We start from the raw sequence: 24,210 nt of genomic DNA, 5'->3' as shown, positions 1-24,210 counted from the left end.
TCTGTGGACACGTTTTATATTTATAGGTATCTAGGCAGATTTTACACACATCTACGTCTATAAAGGCACACACAGACACATCTCTCTCGTATTAAAAACCAGAGATATGTCTTTAAATCCTCTCTGAATACTGAGCCTGCAGCTACAATGAAACTCTTCTGTGAGGAGGGGTGAGACAGTCTCCAGATGAAAGTAGATTTTGAAAAATTTTTAGAGCCCAGGGGTTCATTTTTAATGAGCCGTTACTTTAAGTACTGCATAAAAAATACAAGAAATTGATAGTCCATTTAGCCTGCACTATACCTAATGCAAAAGTCATTAAGATGCATTATTCTTAACGTTTATGATGTGATCAGTAAGTGTACAAGTCTCTTTTTTAAAAAAGTCAAGCCTGTCCACGTATCTCATGTGATGCAGTTTTTAAACACTTAATACAGGAATGTTTTACTCTAACTTAATAGAAGAATATTGTCCTGTGAGCACTGCAGCTGATGTTAACACTTGGATACAAGCAATAATACACAAACAAAAACATGGATAATATCAGCATTTGTTATACTATACCTACATAGGACAGCATGGCTTTCATTTCTTCATCGCTTCTAACAGTAATCCGGTCACCATCCTCATCTTCATCTAACAAAGAAATACATTACATTCGTGAGCAATGCAAGAAGGATATTTACAATTTCAATATGTAAGGGTTTCACCTTAAGTGCTCAAAACCTTGCTCTCAACAGTTATTTTAGTGCTAGAACCTCTTCAGAAGCAGAGGACCTTATGTACACTGCAATATCCCTTGCTGAAAACCATCAAGGTATCGTCTTGACACAGTAAACATGAAGTAAAGCTTCTGAGTGTGCTTCAGTGCTCCCAGAGGGAGTTATGTTTTGGCAGTTTTTCATCAGAAACTAAAATAAAACTAAAATAAAATTGTTTCTCTCCCCGTAAAAGCTTCTGATCTTATCGTCAACCCAACCTCAACTCACCTGCCCTGTGACAAGTTCCTCCCACTCCTCTGTCCCCATCTGTGTCACAAGTGCATGGTCATCTTGGCTTCTTCATAGCACAGCAAAGCTGGCTTAAAAATGGTACCTTTTAAGTGGACACTAATCCACAAGTTTATACAGAGAAATTTCGATGAAGTTTGTGAATCAACAAAACCAGTCTGTGTTGAGTTCATTGGGCAGATGTGGGTGAAGTGGAGGCCAGAGTCAGGAGCAGCATTACCAGACAATCGTGTTTTCATGATGAAGTCTCAGGCATGGCCACAAACACAGACAAGGCACTTTTGGAGGAAGCAAAGAAGCCCGCTAAAAACCAGAACACCAGAGGAAAGGCAGCAAGATCCAGAGAGGCTCCAGCAGAGCAAAGCATTCAGGGAAGAATTATCAATACGAAGATCTGAAGGAGGAGAAGACCTTCCAAAGACATATGGTGGCTTCAGCAGGTGCAGATTTACTGAGGGGAGCAATCCCCCCCCCCCGTTAGCACCAGCTGGTGCAACAACACACGCCAATGTCACAGGCAGCAGTCCCTGAGACACTCGGTGAGGTTCCTTCAGCAATGTCTACTCATCCTCTCCTCCCTTCCTTGTGGGAAGCTCTCACTCTTCCACTCGCTGGAGACCTGCGCCTCATCCAGATAAAGAAACAGACCCTTCTGCTCCAAATCAGCTGTGAAAGAGTAAGTTCTTTTTACTGCTCTAGCTTTGGGGTGAAGGCAAGCTAGTCAGAAAGCCATGAGATTGCAAAAGAAAAGCCCTTTGCCTGGACTAACATGCACTGGGAAATCAAGGAGCAACACACACATTATATTTCAAACCCCTGTTAAATACCAAAGGGTGAGAACACGGACATGAGCAAGTGCATTTCCATAGCAGGTCTGCTCCTGGCTAGCTCAGGGTGCAAGCAGAGACTGGGGCAGTCTGTCTGTCCCCATCTCTACAGACATGCTCTAACTGATACACATGCTCTCTGCTATCACAGGCCTGCGTATTACATCAGCATAAAAACATGCCATTATATCCCTGGATGAAAACTCTTGCTCCTAGTTATGCAGCAGAATCAGGGAAGAGTTCCAACAAATTAAAATTACCCAAGAAAAGGCGTTTGTTCATTCTACCTCTGAAAACCTACCTGGTAATTTTGAGGCTATAATGAAAAAGAGAAAAACAATGCAGAACAGAGAGCAAACCAAGAGATAAATAAGAAGGAAAAAAGTAACATAAAAACCTCAGAATTACACTTTTTTAATGTCCTGAAAGAGAGCTATGGGACACTGGAAATGTGGAAGCTGGAAGAGGAACCAGACAGCACAGACACATCCTACAAGGGCCTCGTCTCACGGAAATTTAACTGGTGAACTGCCAGACTGCTAGAAGTACTTGCTCGGGTTAGCAGCCTGCAGCAAGTCATGAATGATGAAAAGATTAAGAAGAGTTAGTGAGTTGAAACTGAATGTTTCCTTGCCTGGAAACGTTTTAGGCAGCAAGGAGGAAGAGCTGTAAAACTGCTACCTGGCCAGAACCCAAGTCCCAGCCGCAGTGTGTAACTGAGTAGGAAAGGCTGAAGAAGCAGCTGTTGGAATAGTGAACACAACAAATACCATGCATCATCCAGAAGGGATCAGACTGAAATGCAGAAGAGGGGAAATGTGGCACAGAGAAATGAATATATGGAGATAAAAGCCGATGAACAGGCCTGGCTTGAGGGAATAGAGCTGGAGCCCCCCAGAAAGGGAAAAGATAAAAGTGGAAAACCCTCAGAGCCACTTGCAAAACCTTTATAAAAATCACACATTATTCACTGCAAGGGATTAAGAAATTAACTCTCCAGTTCTCAGAATGACAAGATCCCTGATGATGATACAAAGAGAATATATTAAAACTGTGCAGATGAAAAGGCACAAAATGTTACCTGGCATTCAAAAAGCCAAACCTGAAATTGTCAGACAATGTTTGTAAAGAACAAAACCAGAAGAAAACATATCTCTCATCCACGCAGAGATCCTTTGCTTTCATACCACGACATTTAACTGGGCACAGCCCAAAACCGAGCTAGATTTGACACATGGGTTCGGAAAGATTTCCAGGATTCTCTACTTGCCTAGAGCACAGCAATATGATTTTCCAGCACATTAGGGAAGCAAAAGTAGAACCAAAAAATCCTACGTATTGGCTGGATTTTGCTAATGTCACTTAAAATGGAGGAAGAAATCCTCACAAGATATCAAATAGAGTGCAGCAGATGGTAAACAAATATTATGAAGCAATCTTCACAAAATCTGCAGTGTGTCACAACTATACAAAATGGCAGAGTTTGGATAAAAGGATCATAACAGGCCATATGTTGTTAGTGATTTTATTTGTAGGGCTGTGTAATGCAATGGTGAAATCCACATCAAGGTCCAACAGAAGTGCAGCCCCAGGTAGGAGCTGCAAAGGCTGGTACAGTGGAGATAACAATAACTAAATCCATAGCAGAGGAGCCTGCACTGGATGGCAATTATCCACATCTGAAGAAGCAATGAAGCAGGTGAGAATGAAGCTTAAGCTGGTGAAATCCAGGAATTTGATATGGAAAAAGTAACCAGGAAAATCACGCATCAATATACATAACATATTTTAGATGCCAGTTAAATGGCAGGGGAAATGGGTTTGTGCAGATGTAAATGACAGACTAGAGACATGAACTGAAAGCACAGAAGCAGATGTTAGAAGACACAACAAAATAAGTATTTCCAGGAAAGTTCTACACATGGTACCATTAATATGGGCTACTGCCCTGATTGCAGCGACTGCTGCTGGTGCATGAAGTTCAAACGAAGCTAATGGGGGATGTGGGAGGGATGGGAGAAAAATAAATATTAACAAATCATAACAAAACCTGGCAAGGTCTGGAGCCTGGGTTTGCTCAGGTCCCTGCTCAAAGTCTTGCTTTAAAAAGCAGTGCAGGAGAGATGTCAAGGCTACAGAGAACTAACACATCAGCTCCACTCTGAGGTGTCTGGAGTTTTAGGAGGGGAAAACACAAAACATATGAAAAGAAAGATAAAAAGCACTTGAAGGACCATAAAACCAGTATTTCCTTTGATTATCTACACACAGAATTACCCATAAAGCTCTAAAGAGGGGAGAAATGCTAATAAGAATGGAAGGCCCTATCTTGTCATATCTGCTCTCTCACCTTCAGCATCACTACCTTATTGATATAACACCTCTAATCCCCTCCAGCTCCTTCTTTCTATTTCATCTCTATCAAAGGAAAACACAGAGTTACATAGAAAAAAAGATAGAATAAGCATTAAAAGGGAATAGCAGCAGCCCTCTCCACTTGGAAGAGAACTCTAGCTCACTATCTTATGCCCCAAGAGACAGATGTTTGACTCCCTTTTGCAGCTTATTGCTATCCAGATAGGACAATCCCCCAAGAATCCCTCAGAAAAGAAAAGAAGACAGGGTTCAAAGAACAGAGCTAAAAAATGAGTACTAGCAGATACAGGTCTAAATCTGCATTAGCATACTCACCAAGAGGTCTTCTAACTCAGCAAAAACATGATACAACCCCCTTCCTGAGGTGAAAGTGCCATTATGGACAACCCCAACCTGCAGCTTCCTCTGATCCTACACAGCAGCTGCTTTTCCCAGATTCCCAACCAGACCCATGTGGCCTTTTAGAGATTATTCCTACTGCCCAGTCTGACTTGGTGCCATCTCGCTGCAGCTCTCACACCTCCTCCAGGAGACAAAGCTGAGTAACTCCTAATCTCACACAGGAGACGAAGGTGAATAACTTTTTCTCACACAGGAGACAGAAGATGGTGCATTCATCTTAAGCCCAGCAGAAGGAGAAAAGGAAAACTAAACCCACAGCCTCTTTCCAGCAAAACACAGCCATTTGTTCCAGGGAAAGGAAACAGTCATTTCTAACAGTGCCGCATTTGGTACAAATCTGTCTGTTGTACCCTATTTCTGGAAAAGCTGCTGCTCTTCTGGATTCTTCCAATGAAGGATTAAAATTTTAAAATCTCAAACCTACAGGTTCTTTATACTTTTCATTTAACTCGAGCAATAGAGCTGCAGTGAAAAGTACGAGCAGGGTAAGGTCGTGCTGGCGAGTAAAGCTATGGTGTAGAAATATGCTCATTCAAGATATGATTAAATAATAAAATATCGCTTAGTTCAGTATCAGCATTAAACTTGCATTAATGCATAAATATTTAACTGTAAGATATAATGAACATAAACATTATTTATTTAAAAATATGACAGCCCTATAATGCGACCAAGGAGACAGTTTATACAAGTCGTACTCACACTCAAACGCTGTTGTCGTTGCATCTGGCAGAACTTGACCGATGACATCCTAAAATGTAAAGAAGAATTAGCTATGTATCATCTGGGAAATCACAGAATGGCTTGGATTGGAAGGGAACTTGAAGCTCTTCCAGTTCCAGCCCCCTGTCACAGGCAGGGACACCTTCCACTAGAGCAGCTTGCTCCAAGCCCTGTCCAACCTGGCTTTGAACAGTACCAGGAATGGGGCAGTCACAGCTTCTCTGGGCACCCTGTGCCAGCCCCTCAGCACCCTCACAGGGAAGAACTCCTTCCTAATGTCTGATCTATGAGATGATTTAGAATAATCACCCCCAGCTGCAGGCTGAAGTCTTAACAGGCCTGCTACTCACCACTGCCCCAAAGTTACAAACTTTTTAGCACACAACACAGATCAGTATAAATCACAGTGCTCTCCTCCTTCCTCTCCACGCTACCTTGAGAAAGAACTGCTTTCTTTTCAAATAACTCAATCATCCTTGCAAACGAGTCAGTGTTGTCTGGTTTTACAGTTTAAAGAATCGATTTTGTCCGTAGGTTATAAAAAACGTACACCTAACTCATCCGAGTCAGTCATAAAAACACGTTTATGAGTGGCTTTTTATTTAAGAAAGCATGTTTTCTCTCTCAGTCCTGCTCACATCACCCCAATTCCTCCTCTCCATCTCCCAACTGCCCTGGTCCTCCCTCCCACTGCAAGATACCATCACAGAGCTCCATCTCCTGACCTGAGAGTAGGTCAACAAACAGCTCCGGGTGGGCTCAGGGCTGCCACTGTGAATTAAAACAGCAGCAGTGAGACCTCGTGAGGTTTTGTTGCTTTCACTCCACAATGGCCCTGGGAAGCGGTGGGACCAAGCAAAGGGGAAATGGACCTTGCAAAGCAGCGCCGTGCCTCTGCTACACACAAGCTAGAAAGTTGGGAGGGCAGAATTTAAACTTTTAATCTTAGTACGTGGATTCTAACACACTGATTAAAACACCCAAAGAAGTGAATGCACAAACCTTGAAGACAACCTCCAAACAACTCATACACAAGCCCATCACAAAATATACCAAACACTTTCAAGTGTTACACATCTCTGATCCAAACCAGCACTTTTCTGTACCACTAAACCAAGAGGAGAAGAGTCATTTGGGGTTTTTTTTAGCCTTTCCACACTGCATTTACTCAAAATTCAGTGAAAAAATCACTGCTCAGACTGAAGTCATCCCGAGCTCCCAGTGCATGTGCTGCTGTCAGCCTTTGCTAGGCTGCAATATGTCATGTCAGGGCACGGCATAAATGCACAGCATGGTTTGCTCCTTCCTGCTGCCTGATTTCCCATGTCAGACAATCTCTCCACTGACAGTGTCACCGAGTGATTAGAAATTAATGAACAACCATATTTATTGTGGTACATGCACTGTGAGCATCTCAGGGCGCTGAGCACCCCCCGCATCAGAGCTTTAGTGATCACTGTCCTGTCACTTTTGTTTTTGCTATTTTTGCTTTTAGTCTAAAACCAGGAAATTAAACATTCTGCGCAACGTTGAAGAGCCGCAATTAATAAAATGAGAAAGCAGCAAAAGCAACCTAAAGATTTCCACAGAGCTAAGTGAAGCATAGCTAAGTGAAGTATTTCTACAACTTTTTCATCCTTTCCTTTTAGATGTTAAATTACATGCTACTGATTCACTTTAAACTCTTAATGGCATACAAAAGAGAAAATATTTTCAATATAGCTACCTAATTATATAGACTGTGAATTTAAGGAGATTAAAAAAAAAGCAAAACACCCCCCAAACATTGCCATGTTAACAAAAATTCCTCTATTTAAATACTTCTCCAAGGCTTGACAGCTCTGTCAGTCCTCTGTCAAAAGCCAGCCAAGCTACACCCTCTGCTCCTCGCAGGAAATTTAAGTCTTGCCCAACTGTACTGTGAACTGATTCTTCCTAAATCCACTTAGTTAAACATTGAAAATTCCTCAGCAAACACACCTTAATCCTATTAGATTTAAGCCCCTTGTAAAATGTTCTTATGTTGGCACACAGATGCTTCCATTTAAAAACTGTTATCAGAAAAGGAGCCCAGTTAGGGCATTCAAACTGTATGTAAAAGGTGTGTAAGCACAGCACTGAGACAGGTCTGACAGTCCCAAATGCCTGCTAGGGAAACTCCAAGACTCCCAAAGCTGTGACAGCACTGGAAGAGATGGTAAAATCTTGTTCTGCCCCTATTCAGAACAAGTGTTTGTGTATACTTGGACTTCTTTAAAATGAGTACTAACCAAGTACATGAATTTAAGAACCATGCACCATAACTCTGTCTTACAGTACATAAAGAGTTGAAAAGAAAACCCTACCAACAGCCAGAAAAAAAAAACTTGGTCTGGTCAGCTTTAAATACTTGTATTAAATCAACACATCTGAGGAAAACTATCCCTGCAGGAAGTGGGAGGGAGGGAAATCACACCCTTATTCTGTACTTACCGTAGCATTTTCATCAGCTACGTAAGACTTCCCTGCTCAAACCTCCAGCAGAACCTCTCGGTGACCCAAGCTTAAAGGATTATGCTAAATTTCATTAGATTATGCACGTGATGATTTTCTACTATCACAACAGAGATCCCAAACAATGAAATACAACCTGCAGACATTGTTCAAGCAGGCTCACATACACGAGAGCTTCTATTTTATCTCACAAAACTGAAAAGCCTCTAATAAAGAGGGGAAAACTGAGGAAGCAGCTGAAATCTGGTCCCTGGAAGAGCCGTGGAGCACTTCTCTCTGGGGTGAGGAAGCAGAAAACACGGAAGCACTGCTTTAAATGACAGGGTAAATATTGACGCTGTGGCTCAACACTCCTGTTTCAGTTAAAACTTGTTTTATCTCAGTATGACATCATGAGGTTACCCTGAATTAACACCAAGTGCTTCAACACCCCACTGACAGCCAGAGCAAACAAATCCAGACAGCCTGATGAAAAAAAAATAAGCTTATTGTAATTCATTTAGTGATGCCTTAAAAATAAATCTAGTTACTAGTAACTCACAGCTCTGCAAAGCTGACATACACAGAGCATATTTAAAGTGACATTATGAAGAACAGCTCTTAGCACCCAGTTTAAGAGAGTAATCAAGAAAATGCCTAAGCCAAAGCATACAAGTAGAGCTGCTTCCACGGGTCAAGCACCATCCTACAGCGTTGAGGCCAAGCACCAGCAGCTACCAGCAGGTATCAGGCTTTCCAGCTGAATACCTGCTACACCATTTAGTATCTGTAAAGGCTCCTCCAAGAGACAGAATCAGAGCAGCTGAAAATTAAGAAATGTGTCATTTAGTGTGCAAAACACCCTGAGCATCAGACTCCTTACTCTAACATGGTACACTATGGGTACGGACAGGGTATTTGGGGATTCTATACCACAGCTTCTTGTCTGGAAAAGGAAGATGGAAATAGTCTTGCATGACAGCACGAAACACTGCAAAGATACACATGGCTCTTCACACTGCTGGGATTTAGTTAAATTAACTATAATCGTGATTAAAAAAAATATCTTGCTGGTATCAGATAATGTTATGGGGCTTTCTTAATACAAAGCAGACCATGGCACCTACCTCAGAAGGGTGATGCCAGATATATCCAGCTTCTCTGGGCACCCTGTGCCAGCACCTCGGCACCCTCACAGGGAAGAACTTCTGCCTAAGAGCTCATCTCAGTCTCCCCTCTGGCAGGTTAAAGCCATTCCCCCTTGTCATGTCCCTACAGGCCCTTGGCCAAAGCCCCTCTCCAGGTTTCTTGTAGCCCTTAAGGCACTGGGAGCTGCTCTAAGTTCCCCTTGGAGGCTTCTCTTCTCCAGGCTGAACTAGCCCAGCTCTCTCGGCCTGTCTCCAGAGCAGAGCTGCTCCAGCCTTCTCCAAGTGATGGCCTTGAGACAATTCAGACCTTATTAAACTTCTTTTTTCTCTAAAGATTTCACAGTGCACAAGAGAGAGTTTTTGACACAAAAATGGCAATCATCCAAGGATGCTACTGCACAGATCTGCTCCCAGATGAACACTGCCGTAACACCCTTCATCCCCACATCCGAGATGTTCACTGATGAAGAACAGTGAAGAGCACACATTGCCACTTCGCTGGTGCAGTTCACCATAGTGCTCTGCTAAATAAAGCAACTGTGTAAGGATAGGCTCCTCTCTTCGGCAGCTGTGCTTCGCTGGGGTAGAACTGCCTGCAGCACAGGCCCTGGACACCGACCACAATGACTCTTAGAAGCACTTCAGGTATCAAGGGTCCTGCCAGGATCTTCCCAGCATGCTGGAGACAATTACTCAAACTCCTCACAACAGGGCTTCTCACTAGACCAGAGCCCAGTACTTTGCCCTGATACAACTAACAAATCAATGCAGGTGAAGCCTATTGGTTGGTGCTACTTCAACAGCAGTAACATTGCACTTCTGCTTGAGACCTCGCTCCAAAACGCACACTGCCTTTTAGCATTATATCACAACTGAACACACAAGGCTTATTTTAACTTCAGGTCAAAAAGGCATCAGCTGCAACACGATGGAGTAGCTATAGGAGCTACAACAGAAGCTGCAGGTGCAATCTCACACGAAAGATATGGTCCAGCCACTGAGTTACAGCTGTGCTGCCTGAAGCCCTCTCTGGCCTTCAATACAGGTCCCCATTCCTCACTCCTGCACCCCCAGAGCTAGCACCACAGTAGGGTCAGAGGCTCAGAGCAAACTACAGACTCCGATTCCAACTGCTTCTGCAGTTTAAGGTTCAACAGCACTTCTTTTCAACATACTTGTTAAACAGACTACAGAGCTCTGGTTTGAGGCCCACATACCCCCAGCTATCTTTAAGCTGAAACAACAAGGATGACAACTAAATAGCAACATGGTTTTGCAAAGCCATGCTTTCAATCTGACAACACTTCCCTATTTACTTTTAAGTAATACAACCAAACTTAAGCGTCCAATACTTCTAAAATGCCACAGGATAGTCCAAGCATCAGGGATTATCTCACTTTATTGGGAGATAAATGGAAAACATGAAGCAGAATATGGAGTAAACCTGGCTGAGATTCACACCCCTTGTCTTTGAAGGGGAGCTCCAAGGGGAACTGCCCCAAAATCCCACTGATGTCACGAGTTCTCCTCCTCCATCTATAGAAAGTCTTGGATAATGCTAAACATTAGGAAGAACAAAACCTGAAACATCTGCCATCTGTTCCAGTTACCTCTGCTATCTCCCATAGGCCCAACATCAAACATTTTCCAGCAAATCAATCCGTTAGGGCACAAAGTCTTCAGCAGAGATGTGTTACACAGGGAAGATAAAGGCATCCTGAAGAAAGTTAAGTATGAGCTGCACACAAGGAGGAAAGTTTTCTGGGGGCTAAGGATAAAGTTAAAAAGAAACAGTAGTGTAGTAAGTATCCATTACCACTTCTGAGTAAACAGAGTATCCCCCTATACTAGCTGTGCACGTGGGGAGAAAACAAGGCAGGCAGGGGTTGAAGGCAGTCCAGGGCAAAGGAGATGCAACAAACCTAGAGCACCAAAAGCAAGAGCAGCTATAGCCCAGGTGCAGAGCACACAGACACCGTGCCAGGGAGGCACTAATTTCCAATGGACCACTTTTTAAATCACTGTAAAAGCGCTGCTTTTGACCACCCTGTCACGCCAAGACCCCGAGATGCCGCACTCCTGGCATCCCCAGGCCCCTGGTTTCTTGCAGTCCCTTTCGCATTACAACTTTCAGGCGCAGGCAGGAGACAGCAAACACCCCGTCCCCGAATAAACCACCACCACCTTCCGCCCCCCAGGCAGGGAGTTTGTCTCCACTTTCCCCGCCGGCTCCTGGTCATCGTTCCCGGAGCCGCGGACCCCGCTCCCCCCGGGCTCTGGCTGGGACTCACCAGCACGTCCCTGAAGAGCAGCTGAGGCGCCGAGTGCACGGTCCAGTCGACGGCCCCGCCGTCAGGGATCTTGATGCGGATCACCAGCGCCTGGCTCTCCATGGCGCGGGAGGGACCGCAGAGCAGCCAGAGCATCCCCGCCCCGGCGGGCTCACATGCTACGGCTGGCCCGGGGCTGCCGAGCCGAGCGGGGCCGAGCGTGCCCCGCCCCGCCCGCCCGCAGGAAGGGGCCCCTGCCCCGGAACCAAAACGGAGGGACCCGGAGGAGGGAACCGCCAGGAGGAGGAAGGGGAAGGAAGAGGAAAGGGAGCCGGCGCCATGTTGAGGGGAGGAGGAAGCTCTCAGTCCGTGGCCCGCCCCGGGGGCGAGCGGGAATGGCCCTGGAAAGTGGCAGGCAGCGCTTTGGATTTCTTTTCCCCCTATTACACCTTCTACTTTTTGCAGGAAAACCGCTTTTGAGACAGAAAAATCACATGGAGTCAGGTTCGGACTTCACATAAATTGTGCGAAGTCCCCAGTGCCGCCGCTCCTCAGAACTCAAGAGGAGTGAACTGGGGCCTCTTGAGCGCTTCCTGAAGAACTCCGAGGGCTTGTGCGTTCAGGTTATTCAGCTGGCACACAAAAACACGTACCCAAACATAAACCTGTGCCACGCCCACCTTGTACAGTCTATCCTCGGTGCAAGGTCCCTGTGCTGGCACTTGCTGTCAGACTGCAAAGCAAACGAGTAACTGGGCAGTGGGAACAGCATCACACCACGCTCTGCTCACTACTGTAATATCCAAACATCCCTATTAACGCGCTTTAAGCAGTTTTGCCAATAGCTGTCACATACTTTCCTCTTTTTCCAAATTACACAATCCTTGTCTTAAGTATCTGCTATACCAACATCCATCTTAAAGCACAGCTCTGATGAAAGAAAATCCCTGTTAAAAGCTACGTCCAGCACCCTCTGCAGCAGCAAAGAACGGTTCGAATGTGACAGCTCTGTAATCTCCACACTGTGATCACAAGCCATGACAGACTGTTCAGCTTTTTAAGAAAGCTTTTTGCCTGTCAGAAGTTGGAGGGAAGGATCTCTGATCCGTAAGCACAAAACCTCCCAGTTCTTTGTAGCAGAAGAGCATTCATCTCAATTGCAGGTGATCAATGCATACGTTTTACCACAATCTCTCGCATCATATATGACAAACTGGACTACTTGAGTTACATTATTGGGGGGGGGGGGGGGAGAAATAGGGGAGGTGTATTTGATTTAATCCCTGAAACATCTTCGAGCTTTCTTAAAAAATTCTATTTTGTTTGAGCTTTAGGAAGAAAAAAAATCTTTCAATGGCCATTAGCAGGGATAAATCCTCTCTCTGTTCACTAACTTTATAATTTAGTTCCTACATTAGAAATTAATAGAACCTCAACTCCTAAGTATCTGAGGGATTGGTGCTGCCCACACAGCCATCTTTCTGTTCAAATGAACCCTTTACCTGCAGTCCCTGTGTACCTCTCAGTCATGTTCATTTCAATCAGATTCATTTTCTATTAAATTTTCAAGAATAGGGTACAAAATCATAGGAGTTCTATAGAACTGCAATTTTTCTAAAATGTCTTTTTCATTTACAAGACTATGGGGAAAACCAACTCAATTTGATACATTTGCATAAATATTATGTAGATTTTCCAGGGCTAATCATAACCTTAATCCCCCATTCTGATTCGTGTTGATGCAGCTGTAATCAAACTTCAAGGTTTTCTACATCTTAAGAAGTACAGCACATCAAGCACATGTTTCTTGGTACAGGTTTGGATTTGCCACTTATTTGAAGCCCGTGTTTCATAGGAAACTTTCATTCTAACTATACTACCATTTCAAACAAATAGTTAATAGTTATTTCCGCATCCTGCAGCATTTCTGCTATGAGAACAAAACTTCACCAAAATTTCTTATATTTTATCTCAGTGTTGGAGAGAAAATCTGTGTGGCAAGAACATGGGTATTTTTTAATAGTATCATAAAATACTGTTAAAGTTCAATATTTGACTGCTCCAAGAATCTCATCATTGAAGGTTTCCAACACAGGAAATACAAGAATTCCAGAAAGCCACAGGAAAAAACAATGAAGCAGTGTGATTTTCCCCAGTAACCCCAGATGACACGCTGCCAGCAAGAAATACGCGTGCATTTCCTATTTATAATTACGTATCCAAAGTTATTGTCTATCCACAATGCAATAACATTCAAAATCTGCAAAGGAACAATATATCTGTTCTTTAATTACAGGAGGATCATGAAGCCCATGACTTCTATAAATTCTGGTTTTATTTGCATGGGGGAAATATCCTCCATCAGTGTCACAGACCTCCAGGCTGGCTTTATGCTACAAGCACAAGAACGTCTGTCTCACTGCAGTCTGCTGCTGCTCTCTACTGCTTCCCACTGTGGCTAGAGAGGACAGAGGAGGTGTATTTTCTTTCTGGCCACAGAAAGAAATGTTTGTTTTCAAGGAAAAGCAGAATGCTGATGCAGAAGACTAAAATTATTAGATTTGCCATGCTGCAGAATCCCGTGGGAGTATCGGTGAGAGGGATGGAAAAAGTGCTGTTCCCACTGACTGTGTGGAACGGGATTATCATGATAATTTGCAAGGCTCTCAAAAAGTAGGGAAATAAGTTATTACTTGTTTCCCTCTCTAATTCCCACTGCAAAACCAGTTCTCTAACACAAGTCATTTTCTATCTTTTCACTGCCACAGATACCATGTAATGAAGTTTTAAGTCCCTCTACCAGAACTCTGTAAAAAAGAGAGAGGAAAGAATCAGCTGACTCCCCAGCCCTGTTCTTGAATATTCCCATTTCAGGACCTGTATCTAGGAGGTTTTCCTTGCCATTGGTGGAGGGGTGCACGTGCTCAACCTCAGGATCATGCTGATGCAGGTGAAAAATGCAATTTTAATTTCATTACTGGTAGAATTTGCCCAGCTATGACATAGGATTGGTAGACATTTACTATGTAACAGACTGAACAGCATTTGTTAACTACCTGTGCCAAATGTTATTCAACATTTTAACTATTAAAATGCTTTGGAATAGTGTATTACCAGCAACGTACTCTCTGACATGTAATTCAGATACAGTATTTAAACCAGACTTAGAGGAATCAGAACCTAAATGCCGGTCCTTGGTTCACCAAGTTCAGTTTATTATCTCTGCTTCCTCCCTGTACTAGTTTCTAGATAACTATTATAAATAACAAAGGAAAAGCTCTTCATTTCCTAGAGAAAATGGCATCTGATCATTGCTTTAGCAGCATAAATTCTCATGTCTTCTTTTTTTTTTTAAAGAAGGGACTAATACATCACTTTCTATGTTGATAAAATAACATATCAGGGTGAAATTCACCTTTATTACCTTCCCATATCTTCCGATAACCTGCGAGTGCAGCAAACTGAATTCCCTTAGGCTTATGAAAGAAGTAGGTCAGCAGTGCCCAGGCTTTCTAAGCAAATTCTCCTCTAAAATGCATCTCCTTGGAAAGAATCACCCATTGTACCAGCTTCACTAATACCTATATAGATCAAGATCCCTCCAAACCTGCAGTGAACCTTGCAGAACTAGCTGTCTTCTTTCCGTGTGTCTCCCTACTACCCTGTGCAGTCACTGTGCATGGGCTTAGACCAAATCCCAAGAAATAAAATGATCTTACTTTCAGTTTGGTGGGAGCAGAATCTGGCCTCAAGTAGATCTTTTAAAATTCTTTCTCATAGTAAACTCATCTTGAACTGAAAAAAGAACCCAAACAACAGTACACTTGATTAAGGCTGAATTATTAATTGTTTAGTTCTTGCTTTAAATCATGACCAGATTTTGAAATAAACAGATTAGAAGCATGGTTTATGTATATTTGAAAAGCTAAATGTGATACACTGTTACTGGAAAATTACAACACAAACTATACCAGTTGGATTGAGCAAAAATGCCTGGGTCTCATTAATGCTGTTACTGTACCCCATCAGACCAGCTTCAGGGGCTGCATAATTGTTTTTCTGTCAACCTATAAATTCTTGAGTAACAACAAAATTATTGTGATTTTTCTTACTAAATAATTCATATATCATAAAGCATGTACATAACCAGGCCCATGAATCACTAAGCACGTAGCAATTTTATCTCATGGCATTTCTTCTTGCAAGAATAAGAACAGTTTTGACTTTGTAATACATCATCTCATTCAGAAATTTCAAGCGTTCTTTAAAAGTTGTCTGCCTTGAAATTTACATTTTGGACTTTAAAGTTTTTTTGATCAGAATTTTTTTGTCTGAAGGATTGCTTTTAATCATGTTTTATAGTTTTAATTCTATTAGGATTATTAATAGCACTGAAAGTAATAAATTGGTTTTATAATGAACTAGAACAGGGCTCATAAACTGTGCTTAAAGTGATGCAATTGCTATTAAAAATCACACTAAGCCATGTGTATTCTACCTTCCCAAGCAAACAGCAACCATAATGCATCCAAGCTGGCTAAAGTATAACACGGTATTCCATCATTTCAAACCTTAGTGGCTTCCTCTGTATTTTTTTTTTAAAGGCTGAATTGATCCATATTTGAGTTTTCTGTTAAGACAACACAAAAAATGTTAACAATCTGGATCATTTATAACTTGACAAAATCATCTCTTAAAGGCTGCTGCAGAGAGCTCTCATGCTACATGGACATCATTACTTTCTACAAAAACATTGCAGTGCGTTTACTAGCACATTATGATGGATTAGCATAAGTAATTAAGGTTAAACTACACTCATCTATGAGTAATAAATATTTGGTGATACATTAGCCCTCTTTACTTCAGCTGTATTTATTCACATACTAATTCAGAGAGGTCAGTAATTGACATCAGGTATCCAATCATTAATGCAAATTTTGATGTTCTACTGCACACATGCTTTATTTAAAAGACTTAAATGCAATCACAGTTATAACATCTTAAGTCTTTCCAGAAATAAAAAAAATCCTTTAAATAAACTTGGAGTATTTTAGTCACTGTTTTTAGTTTACATTCCCATTCATTCTTATTCTATATTCCCCTTGCTGCAATTCCCCAAAGCTGCCACTTTTTCTTAGGTGTATTTAAACCATACAGCCCCAGAAAGTATAGTATGACATCTACTTCCATAATACCTATATTTTGGGATTAAATCATGACAACTCTCAGAATTAATAACTTATTTTTCTGCACTGAACATGATTAAGGAGTTACAGCAAAAGCTAATTTAAATTAAATGGCCAGAGTAAATAATCATGAAGCAAAATCTCCTTTGTTTCAGGCAAAGTTGGTCTAAACCAAAGGCCTAAGGGCATACAACTATTAAGAAATACTTAAATTCCATTCAATAATAATGTGCATCAGGGAGGCCTATAATGACAGTTTGCAGAGAGATTTAGACATCAAGGATCTTTTTACTGCTATTAGATTATTCAAGGGGACTATTTAGTCAACTCACAGTTTTCTACTCAGTTTTTCTTGCCTATAGAATGATTCCAATCTATTCTGTTTCATCAGAAAATTTAAATTTGTCCATAACAAAGGGCAGGGACAATTTTGAAGGCTGGAAGAGTGAACTCTGGGTTCCTGTTCCACTCTTGCAGAAAGCATTACTACTGGAAGGAGTATCCATAGGTTTCAGAGTACTTACAGCCGAAAAGTACCAGGCTGCAGCAAGGAGCTTCTTAAAACCCGACCTTTTTTTGCTCATTCTCAGCCCCACTCTAGGTATCCTTTCTACCAAATCCATCCAGGAAAGAAAAACTGAATAGCCTTTCTCTCTGTTGATGAGTAATTAACCCCCCTTCCTACTCTACCAAGTTGGAACTGCTTTGCATTAAGTAGGCGATACCAGCCCCATAACAGCTCAAAAAGGACTGAGTTCTCTCAGATGATTGACTCAGATTAAGGCTGAGGTTATGGATATCATTACTGTTTCACATAATTTCAGATTCGTATGTTCACTGAGCACACGGGAGCATGGCAAGCATAAACACAGGCACCGGGTAGCTCCAACTTGCATACCAGCACAGGTACTTCACACTGTCAGGTAGTTCTGTTGTTGCTGTGCTTCACAGGAGTCTGAGAAACAGATCTGCTCATGCCTGCCAACTTCTGTAGGCAGAGTAAGCACAAATAGGTAAAACCAGAGTAAGCACTAATATGCAAAAACAAAGATCAAAGAAAAAAAACACAAAGGTTCTACCTAATGCTGCTACACACTCAGAATTACAGTAGGTCAACACACGAAGCTGAGGAAGGATGAGACTTCAATCAAGGAAAGGTCAGTTGGTTCCAGGTTTCTTGGAAAACTGGAGAAAAGCACTGGATATCGCTCCAGGGAAGATCAAGAAGGAGAAGTCACAGCAACTTATTTCTGAGATAATGTGAGAGTACTAATCTTAAACAATTGGGAAGATCAATCCTTACTAGTCTCTAAATATAACTTTCATTTAAATTGGAAAAAAGTTAAGAACTTCATGTTGAAACTGTGCCCACCTGAATGTTAGCAAGCAGTATATTTTCTAGTGACAAAAGGAGTGCTATTATATATTAAAAACTGATATTTAAAAACAGTGAGCTGCTGGAACATGTTTGCATTACTTCAGTAAAACAAACATAGAAACACCCACATTATCACAATTTGGGAGAATACCAGAAAACAGTATTTCTTGGGTACTGTCGTAAGTGCTACGCAGTCTCTAGCGAAACATTTACCACACATACAAAAAGGTATAAAAGTGATATATAGTAATTAAGACCTGGGCTTTATCGATTGTGTGGCTTAAGTAATTTTTCACCACAAACGTAAGATTTAATAAGTAGTTAAAGATCCTGACTTGGCTGCAGTCATTAGCATGTAATTGAACTGGTAAAAAAGATCAGTTAAACCTATGTTGATTACCACCTTATCTTTGAAAGGCAATTAAGGACCTCAATCATTGCAACAAGATTTGATTGTGCAGCCTCTATTGGACATTGATCTTTCAGCAAAGCGCAGTTACATTTTCCATTAATTTACAGTAACACAGTTTAACTGGGATACCTGAGACCACTGACCTGGGTAAGATGTAATGCTAAGCACTCGTTTAGGTTAAGATGCCCTCAGTAGTCATTATTGTTTAAAAAGACTGCTACAAGAAGTGGCTACCTCATCCTCTGGGCTTAGGCTAAGGTTTCATTAATCTGAAGTAGTTGTTAAGTGAGGTGAAACAAAGCTCCCTGCCTTTTTATGTCATCTCTCGTTTAAACATCATTCTTGAATACAGTGAAGAGATAATTAAGACAAGACTTACAAGATAAACTGCACTTCATTTCACATGGAAGGGGTGCAGAGCAAATCTGCAAGAAGTTAGAAGGGTCATTTTATGCTTCATCTATAGAAAAATAGGTGTCAACATTAGTGTGTTTCATACACAACACATGCATAGTATAATACATACTAAAAGGAGGGTGCTAGTTAGAACAATTAACAGAGGAATTAACAAAGCCTGGTTCCCTACAAGTCTGCCTTTTGAAGCAATGGGGTTCCAACACAACCCCAAAGGCCATTACAGGCAAGAGTCAGGTGCTGTGCATGTGCAATTAAGGCACCTCTGAAAAACCACACTGCCAGCAGCTCAGCTTTAAAGCCCACTTCAGGGCCACTCTTCAGTTCCTTTGGACTGCTTCACAACAGAAGACCCAGCTCTCCTCATATCCAGTGTCCCTTCAGGGCCTGGCTGCCACAAGACAGGAGTTCATGGGGATTAGAGAGGTAAAGATGAAAGGTTCAGCTCAGAACAACAGACAGGGTGCTCATCCTTGCTTGCCCTTCCCATGTTCCCCTGAGGCTTACAGAAATATTTGAGACAAGACAGCACTGATCTCCTTGAATCTTTTTGGCCCTCAACATTTCCATCTTGTGTTCAGGCCAAAACTTAAGATAGACGATTAAAAGAAATACTTACTAAGTATTTATAGCAAAAAGAGACTTACGGCCAGATGAAGTATTTTACCTTTGGTTGAAGACAAGCAAGTAGATTTACATTCATACTTGAAAATTATTTTTGTCATGATTTAGTAACTCAAGCATTAGCCCTTATAAATAGCATATTTTCCCTCTTAAGGTCTGTAACAGGTCACATACAAGCCTTAATGAAATGAAGGAATGATACTATATTTGCGCTCTGCCCTCAGACATCTTCTAGTTCATCCTTTAGCATGATCAACTTCATAAGAGCAAGAGGTCTATTGATTTTCATGTAATACAAGAAAATATTACATTTGCTTAATTGTTACACAGTGAGATCATTGAACAAGAAATCAAGTCTCTATTTAATGCTGCAAGCAGCACAGAATTGCAGGGATCAATAGGGTAGTTTGTCAGAGATGTTCTCTAAGGAGACTTGCCCATCACTGTATGGACAAGGAGTCATGTTGCCTGCATTTATCGAAAAATAGGTAAGCAAAGTCAGCAGTACACATTATCAGAAATCAAACAAGCTGCAGTGAGTGGAGGTGCAACTCCAATGAAGAGTGGTATTTATAGTCTAGTAATTAAAAACCATTTTATCAACCCTGCATAGAGACTAAACCTTTACAGCGAAGTATTGACCAGGTCCGTGGCAATGAATGATAATATCTGACTGTAACTTATGAGCTGCAGTTATTTAACTTCATCCAATACAGAGAAAATCAGTTCTAGAAAGATACTAACACTAATTTTTATTATTAACAAGGCTTCTTGTGATACCATCTCTTCAGCTTTAAGACCCATTTACCTCATGTCAAGAGTATGCTTCAGAATGAAACAGAAGAGTGCCAGCACTTCTATGATTAAAATGTTATTTAGTGTTGCTTTAGAAAAACCACATGTATTGCTTCATTAAGTGGCAAACAATTCCATTATCTAGAATTAAGTAAAAAAGTGTTTAAATGAAATTATACTGTAGCTGTAGCTTGATGATAATTTATTTAGGAATGTGGATTCCTCTCCACCCCCAGTACCCACCCATTTTACATTTATCTTCCTACTTATGACAACTGAATAATCAACTTATGTCACCAGATGTGGGAGTTGGAACAGACAGCAGTTTTCACTGGCACTAAAGCTAGACATAATCCTGTAATACACCCTGTACAGGTGTTTCCATTGTTTGAACTTACTATCCAATAATTCCATATTTCCACCATCCAAACAGTTCCCTAAAAGCTTTTTCTTTGGTTCCATCTGAATGTAAGTCATCCCGTTATCATATGTGCATGTTACAGCTGTGCTCAGTTACAGCTGGAGAAATCAGCTATTCTGCACTGAAAAAACAAGGGCAGAACTCTTCTGATTCTCCTTTATTAATGAAAAATAGCACTTTGTAAATTACCACAGAGGTCAATCTTCTAGATTACTTAGGGTCTGTTACTTACCTATAAAGAAGTAACAATAAATATATATAAAGCATATACATATAAAATAAACATATATATAAAGTATATAAAGCAACAACAGAAAAAGCAGATATCTGGAGTTCAAGAATTGCAAAAGATACAAACATAAACCATATTTTAGATATTTTATTTAAATATTACTTGAAGAAGTATGATACAGCCATTTGTAACTTCTTTGGGTGGTATTTTTCCAGAGTCTTCCAGGCAACTGTGACTAGTAAGTGCAATGGTTTCATCCAGACACTTGCAGCTATGACAGTTAATGCATCATGAAACATCCAGTCAAGAGTCTAAACCTGAGCAGCTTCATCTTTTCAGAGTAATTCTGAAAAGGCCTAATGTATTCACAGTTTCCTTCCCACATGCTACATTTCAGTTCTCTAAGTTGGTAGGTGTATTGCTTTAAATTAGCACAATTTGTTCAGCAGCACTAGTCACTGACTTCCATAAATTCTAACACCCTTAGAAATATTAATTCTTCTACCAAGGCTTCTACTTTTTCAGCTTTACTAACCTCTGCAAAAATAAATCTCTTCTGACCAAGAAGTCCATGCAGCTTCCTGAAGGCAGGATGTTAAGTCAAGAAATCCACTGTAAAAAAACCAAACAGTTGCCTTCAGTTGTCTTTAGTCAAAGGGAACAGATATTTGTAGCAGCTCTAACACAGAAACCCACCAGAGGACAGGTACTTGAAGGTGTGATTTCAGTACATTGCGCCTTCATCTTCTTTATTTAGAAAATAAATAGTAACTGGGCCATGACTTGTATGAACAGTCTCTGTGACACTGACAAAGAGCCAGGAGCCAATTCCATACAGTAAAGTCGGGATGCCTAAGAAAAGACAAAAACACATTACATACAGAGAAGCCAGGAAAATTAAACCCACCAATTAATAGGGTTGATGATTCCAAAATGAAATTAGAAAGTATTCCTCCAAAAGCTGCCTTATCCACATTTTGCTTTTACTGAAATGTTTACAAGCAGCTATCAGTACATAATACTCTTTAAGCGTAAAAGAATCAGGAAGTAGCTTAAGAAAAGCAGCAATTCACAGAAATTAATAGAAAAAGAAAGTGGGAGGACAGCAGCATGACATAAGCGGAACATGGTCATGTATATAGCCTGATTTCTACTGATTACAAAAAATATATATGGAAATACTAAAACCCAAACTCTCTGGACAGCCACTCAGTTAACCAGTTCAGGCTTTCTCATGTGTGAAAGCAGAGATACGAAAGAAAATAGGCAGCAACTTCACATGATCAACATGAAGCTGCTCTTGGGAAAATCAATTCAGTAGTTAACACTACCAACTCCAACAAAACTGGAATGAGTAGGAAGGCCTATATATAAAAAGTACCATTTTTTTAGCACTGTCAAGTCACCCATCTGTTACAGACAACAATATTTTACTTAATATAGGGGGAAAAAACACAGATGGATTTAGGCCCCGAATTCAGAAAGCACAGAAACACTGAATTTAATGTGCTTAAAGTTACTCAAGTGCTCAAGCTAGATTCTCAGGTGAAAGAGGTGACTTTTCACATGTTCACCAATCATTTAACTACGAAACACTCAGGGTAACTGTAGGAAAGATGGGGCAGATAAAACGTCTGTGTGGAAGGGAAAATAAAATCAGATTTAAAGCTGTTATTAATAAAACAATCTTTGTGGTCTTCTCACTAAGTCTGTAAAGATCAGAAAATTATGATTAGTGGGCATATTTTAGAAAAAAGCCACTAAAAACTTTTAAAGTGAATGAAAATTTATTTTTTAATGAAATATTAAAACTCATAGAATTAATTATGCCACTGTCGCTGCTAGCATTTAAGTATGCAGTGCATGCACAGGTAAAGTGTTGAATACTATCTATAGCTATTTTTATATTAATAATGTACTAAGAGTACATTTTTATTTATAAGCCTTTATATTGCTCAGCACTTCAGGGGTCCAGGCCCACATGAAAGCTGGATGTCAGGTGCAAAGATTCGCCCAGGCACTCTCTCAGAAACAGAGTTTCCCTTCAGCTGGCGCTCGTGTATTTGCTTTGAGGCGAGGATCTCACCCACGGTAAGAGAACATAGATTTGTATCTGGGTAATTATCCATCCCCGATGATGTCAGACGCCTCAATAACAGGACAGCGAAACGCGAACTCGGTAAAACCCCCGAGGAGTGTTGATTTACACCGTTTCCTCACGCCGCCCGGTGCGACCGCGGGGCCGGAGGTCGAGGCAGTCGCGGGGGGATCCCTCACCTCAGGGGAACGGAGCCGCCCCGCAGGGCCCCGGCCCTCCCCAGCGAGCGCCGCTTTACCTCACCCCTTCCCGCCCCGCGCCTCAGGCGCCTCGCCCCTGCGCCCGCCTCAGCCGGCGGGGGAAGCTGAGGGGAGGCCGCCGGTCCCGGCCGGGCCGCTCCGCGCCTTACCGGCATTGAGGACCTTGAGGGCGGTGAAGGCGGCATTGTGCAATGCCAGGTCCTGCGGGGCGGCGCGGGAGCAGTGGTACTTGATGAAGGGGAAGCAGCCGGTGCGCAGAATGTGGTAGTTGGCGCCGTTCACCCGCCAGTTGAAGTTGGAGAGGCCGAACTGGTCGTTGCGGACGGCGCTGTACTTGACACAGTACGAGGTCCAGTGGGGCAGGCCGCGCTGCCGCAGGTGCTGGCTCAGCACCTCCGAGGCGGCGGGACGAGGCGCTGCCGCCCCCCGCCACAGCAGCAGCCCCACGACCGCTTCGTGCAGCCGCCTCAGCGCCAGCATCCCGCGGGGCTGGAGCCTCCCTCCCCCGCCATTAACCACAGCAGCACCCACGGCCACGGCCCGCGCGCGTGCGCCACCTCAGCGCCTGCGCCCGGCTCGCCGGAGGGCGGGAAGGGGCAGCGGCGGCGGGGCTGGTGTGAGGGGAAGGCGGGCTCTGCGCTGAGGTGAGGCACGCGCTGCCTCAGGCGGGCCCGGCCGCCCCGCGAAGCTGAACGGAGCCTCCCGGTGCGTCCTGCCCCGCACAGCCCGAGGGGAGCATTAGCAGCGGGAAGGGTACGTGAGGTCTCGTTACAGCGAGTTAAAATATCCCCTGATTCCGGCAGTTATAGCATTAGAAATGGTTTTGTCTGCGGGTCGTTTGCCGCTGGCACATCCGCGGGGCCACAGCGTCCACCAGGTTAACATACGCTGCATAAAAGCCACGCTAAACTGCATTAATTTTACTTGGTGGAATTTGCCAGGTTAAAAATGGTTCTTTGCAAGCGTTAGACTCTTTCGAAGCAAAATATTTTAAGGTTATACCCAGTATTCCTTCCTGTGAGGGTGCTGAGGCGCTGGCACAGGGTGCCCAGAGAAGCTGTGGCTGCCCCATCCCTGGCAGTGCTCAAGGCCAGGTTACACAGGAGCTTGGAGCAAGCTGCTCCAGTGGAAGGTGTCCCTGCCCGTGGCAGGGGTTGGAGCTGGAGGAGCTTTAAGGTCCTTTGAACCCAAACCATGCTATGTTTTCTCTAAATAAAAAGCA

General features: G+C 42.4%; 2 protein-coding genes across 4 annotated transcripts in view; both read right to left on the bottom strand.

Annotated features, from left to right (window-relative positions):
• MAP2K5 (mitogen-activated protein kinase kinase 5) overlaps positions 1-11,518 on the bottom strand; it is a 120,858-nt gene extending 109,340 nt beyond the window's left edge. The window contains exons 1-3 of one of the 2 annotated variants that reach the window (XM_057430546.1): positions 11,250-11,518; positions 5,318-5,366; positions 569-636 (exon numbers count right to left, since the gene is read on the bottom strand). In XM_057430546.1, the coding sequence (XP_057286529.1) occupies positions 569-636; positions 5,318-5,366; positions 11,250-11,384 (252 nt within the window). In that variant the 5' untranslated portion in view covers positions 11,385-11,518. The remainder of the gene's footprint in view (positions 1-568; positions 637-5,317; positions 5,367-11,249) is intronic. The other variant, XM_057430545.1, reaches the window with a different exon arrangement.
• Positions 11,519-20,822: 9,304 nt separating this feature from the next.
• On the bottom strand, positions 20,823-23,512 carry CUNH15orf61 (chromosome unknown C15orf61 homolog). Of its 2 annotated transcripts, XM_057430544.1 has the most exons (3): positions 23,138-23,512; positions 21,387-21,542; positions 20,823-21,302 (listed from the first exon to the last, which is right to left on the bottom strand). In XM_057430544.1, exons 1-2 carry the CDS (start codon positions 23,466-23,468, stop codon positions 21,415-21,417), a joined length of 459 nt encoding a protein of 152 aa, XP_057286527.1. In that variant the 5' UTR covers positions 23,469-23,512; the 3' UTR covers positions 20,823-21,302; positions 21,387-21,414. The 2 variants fall into 2 exon arrangements, with proteins under 2 accessions (XP_057286527.1, XP_057286525.1); XM_057430542.1 differs by having other exon boundaries at positions 20,823-21,542.
• Positions 23,513-24,210: the final 698 nt, after the last annotated feature.

Source organism: Pezoporus wallicus, unplaced genomic scaffold (genome assembly GCF_028554395.1).
Source record: "Pezoporus wallicus isolate ANWC-B61680 ecotype Strahan unplaced genomic scaffold, APGP_CSIRO_Pwel_v1 contig_14831, whole genome shotgun sequence".
Taxonomy (NCBI): Eukaryota; Metazoa; Chordata; class Aves; order Psittaciformes; family Psittacidae; genus Pezoporus; species Pezoporus wallicus.
This window is presented reverse-complemented; position numbering and strand designations above follow the sequence as displayed.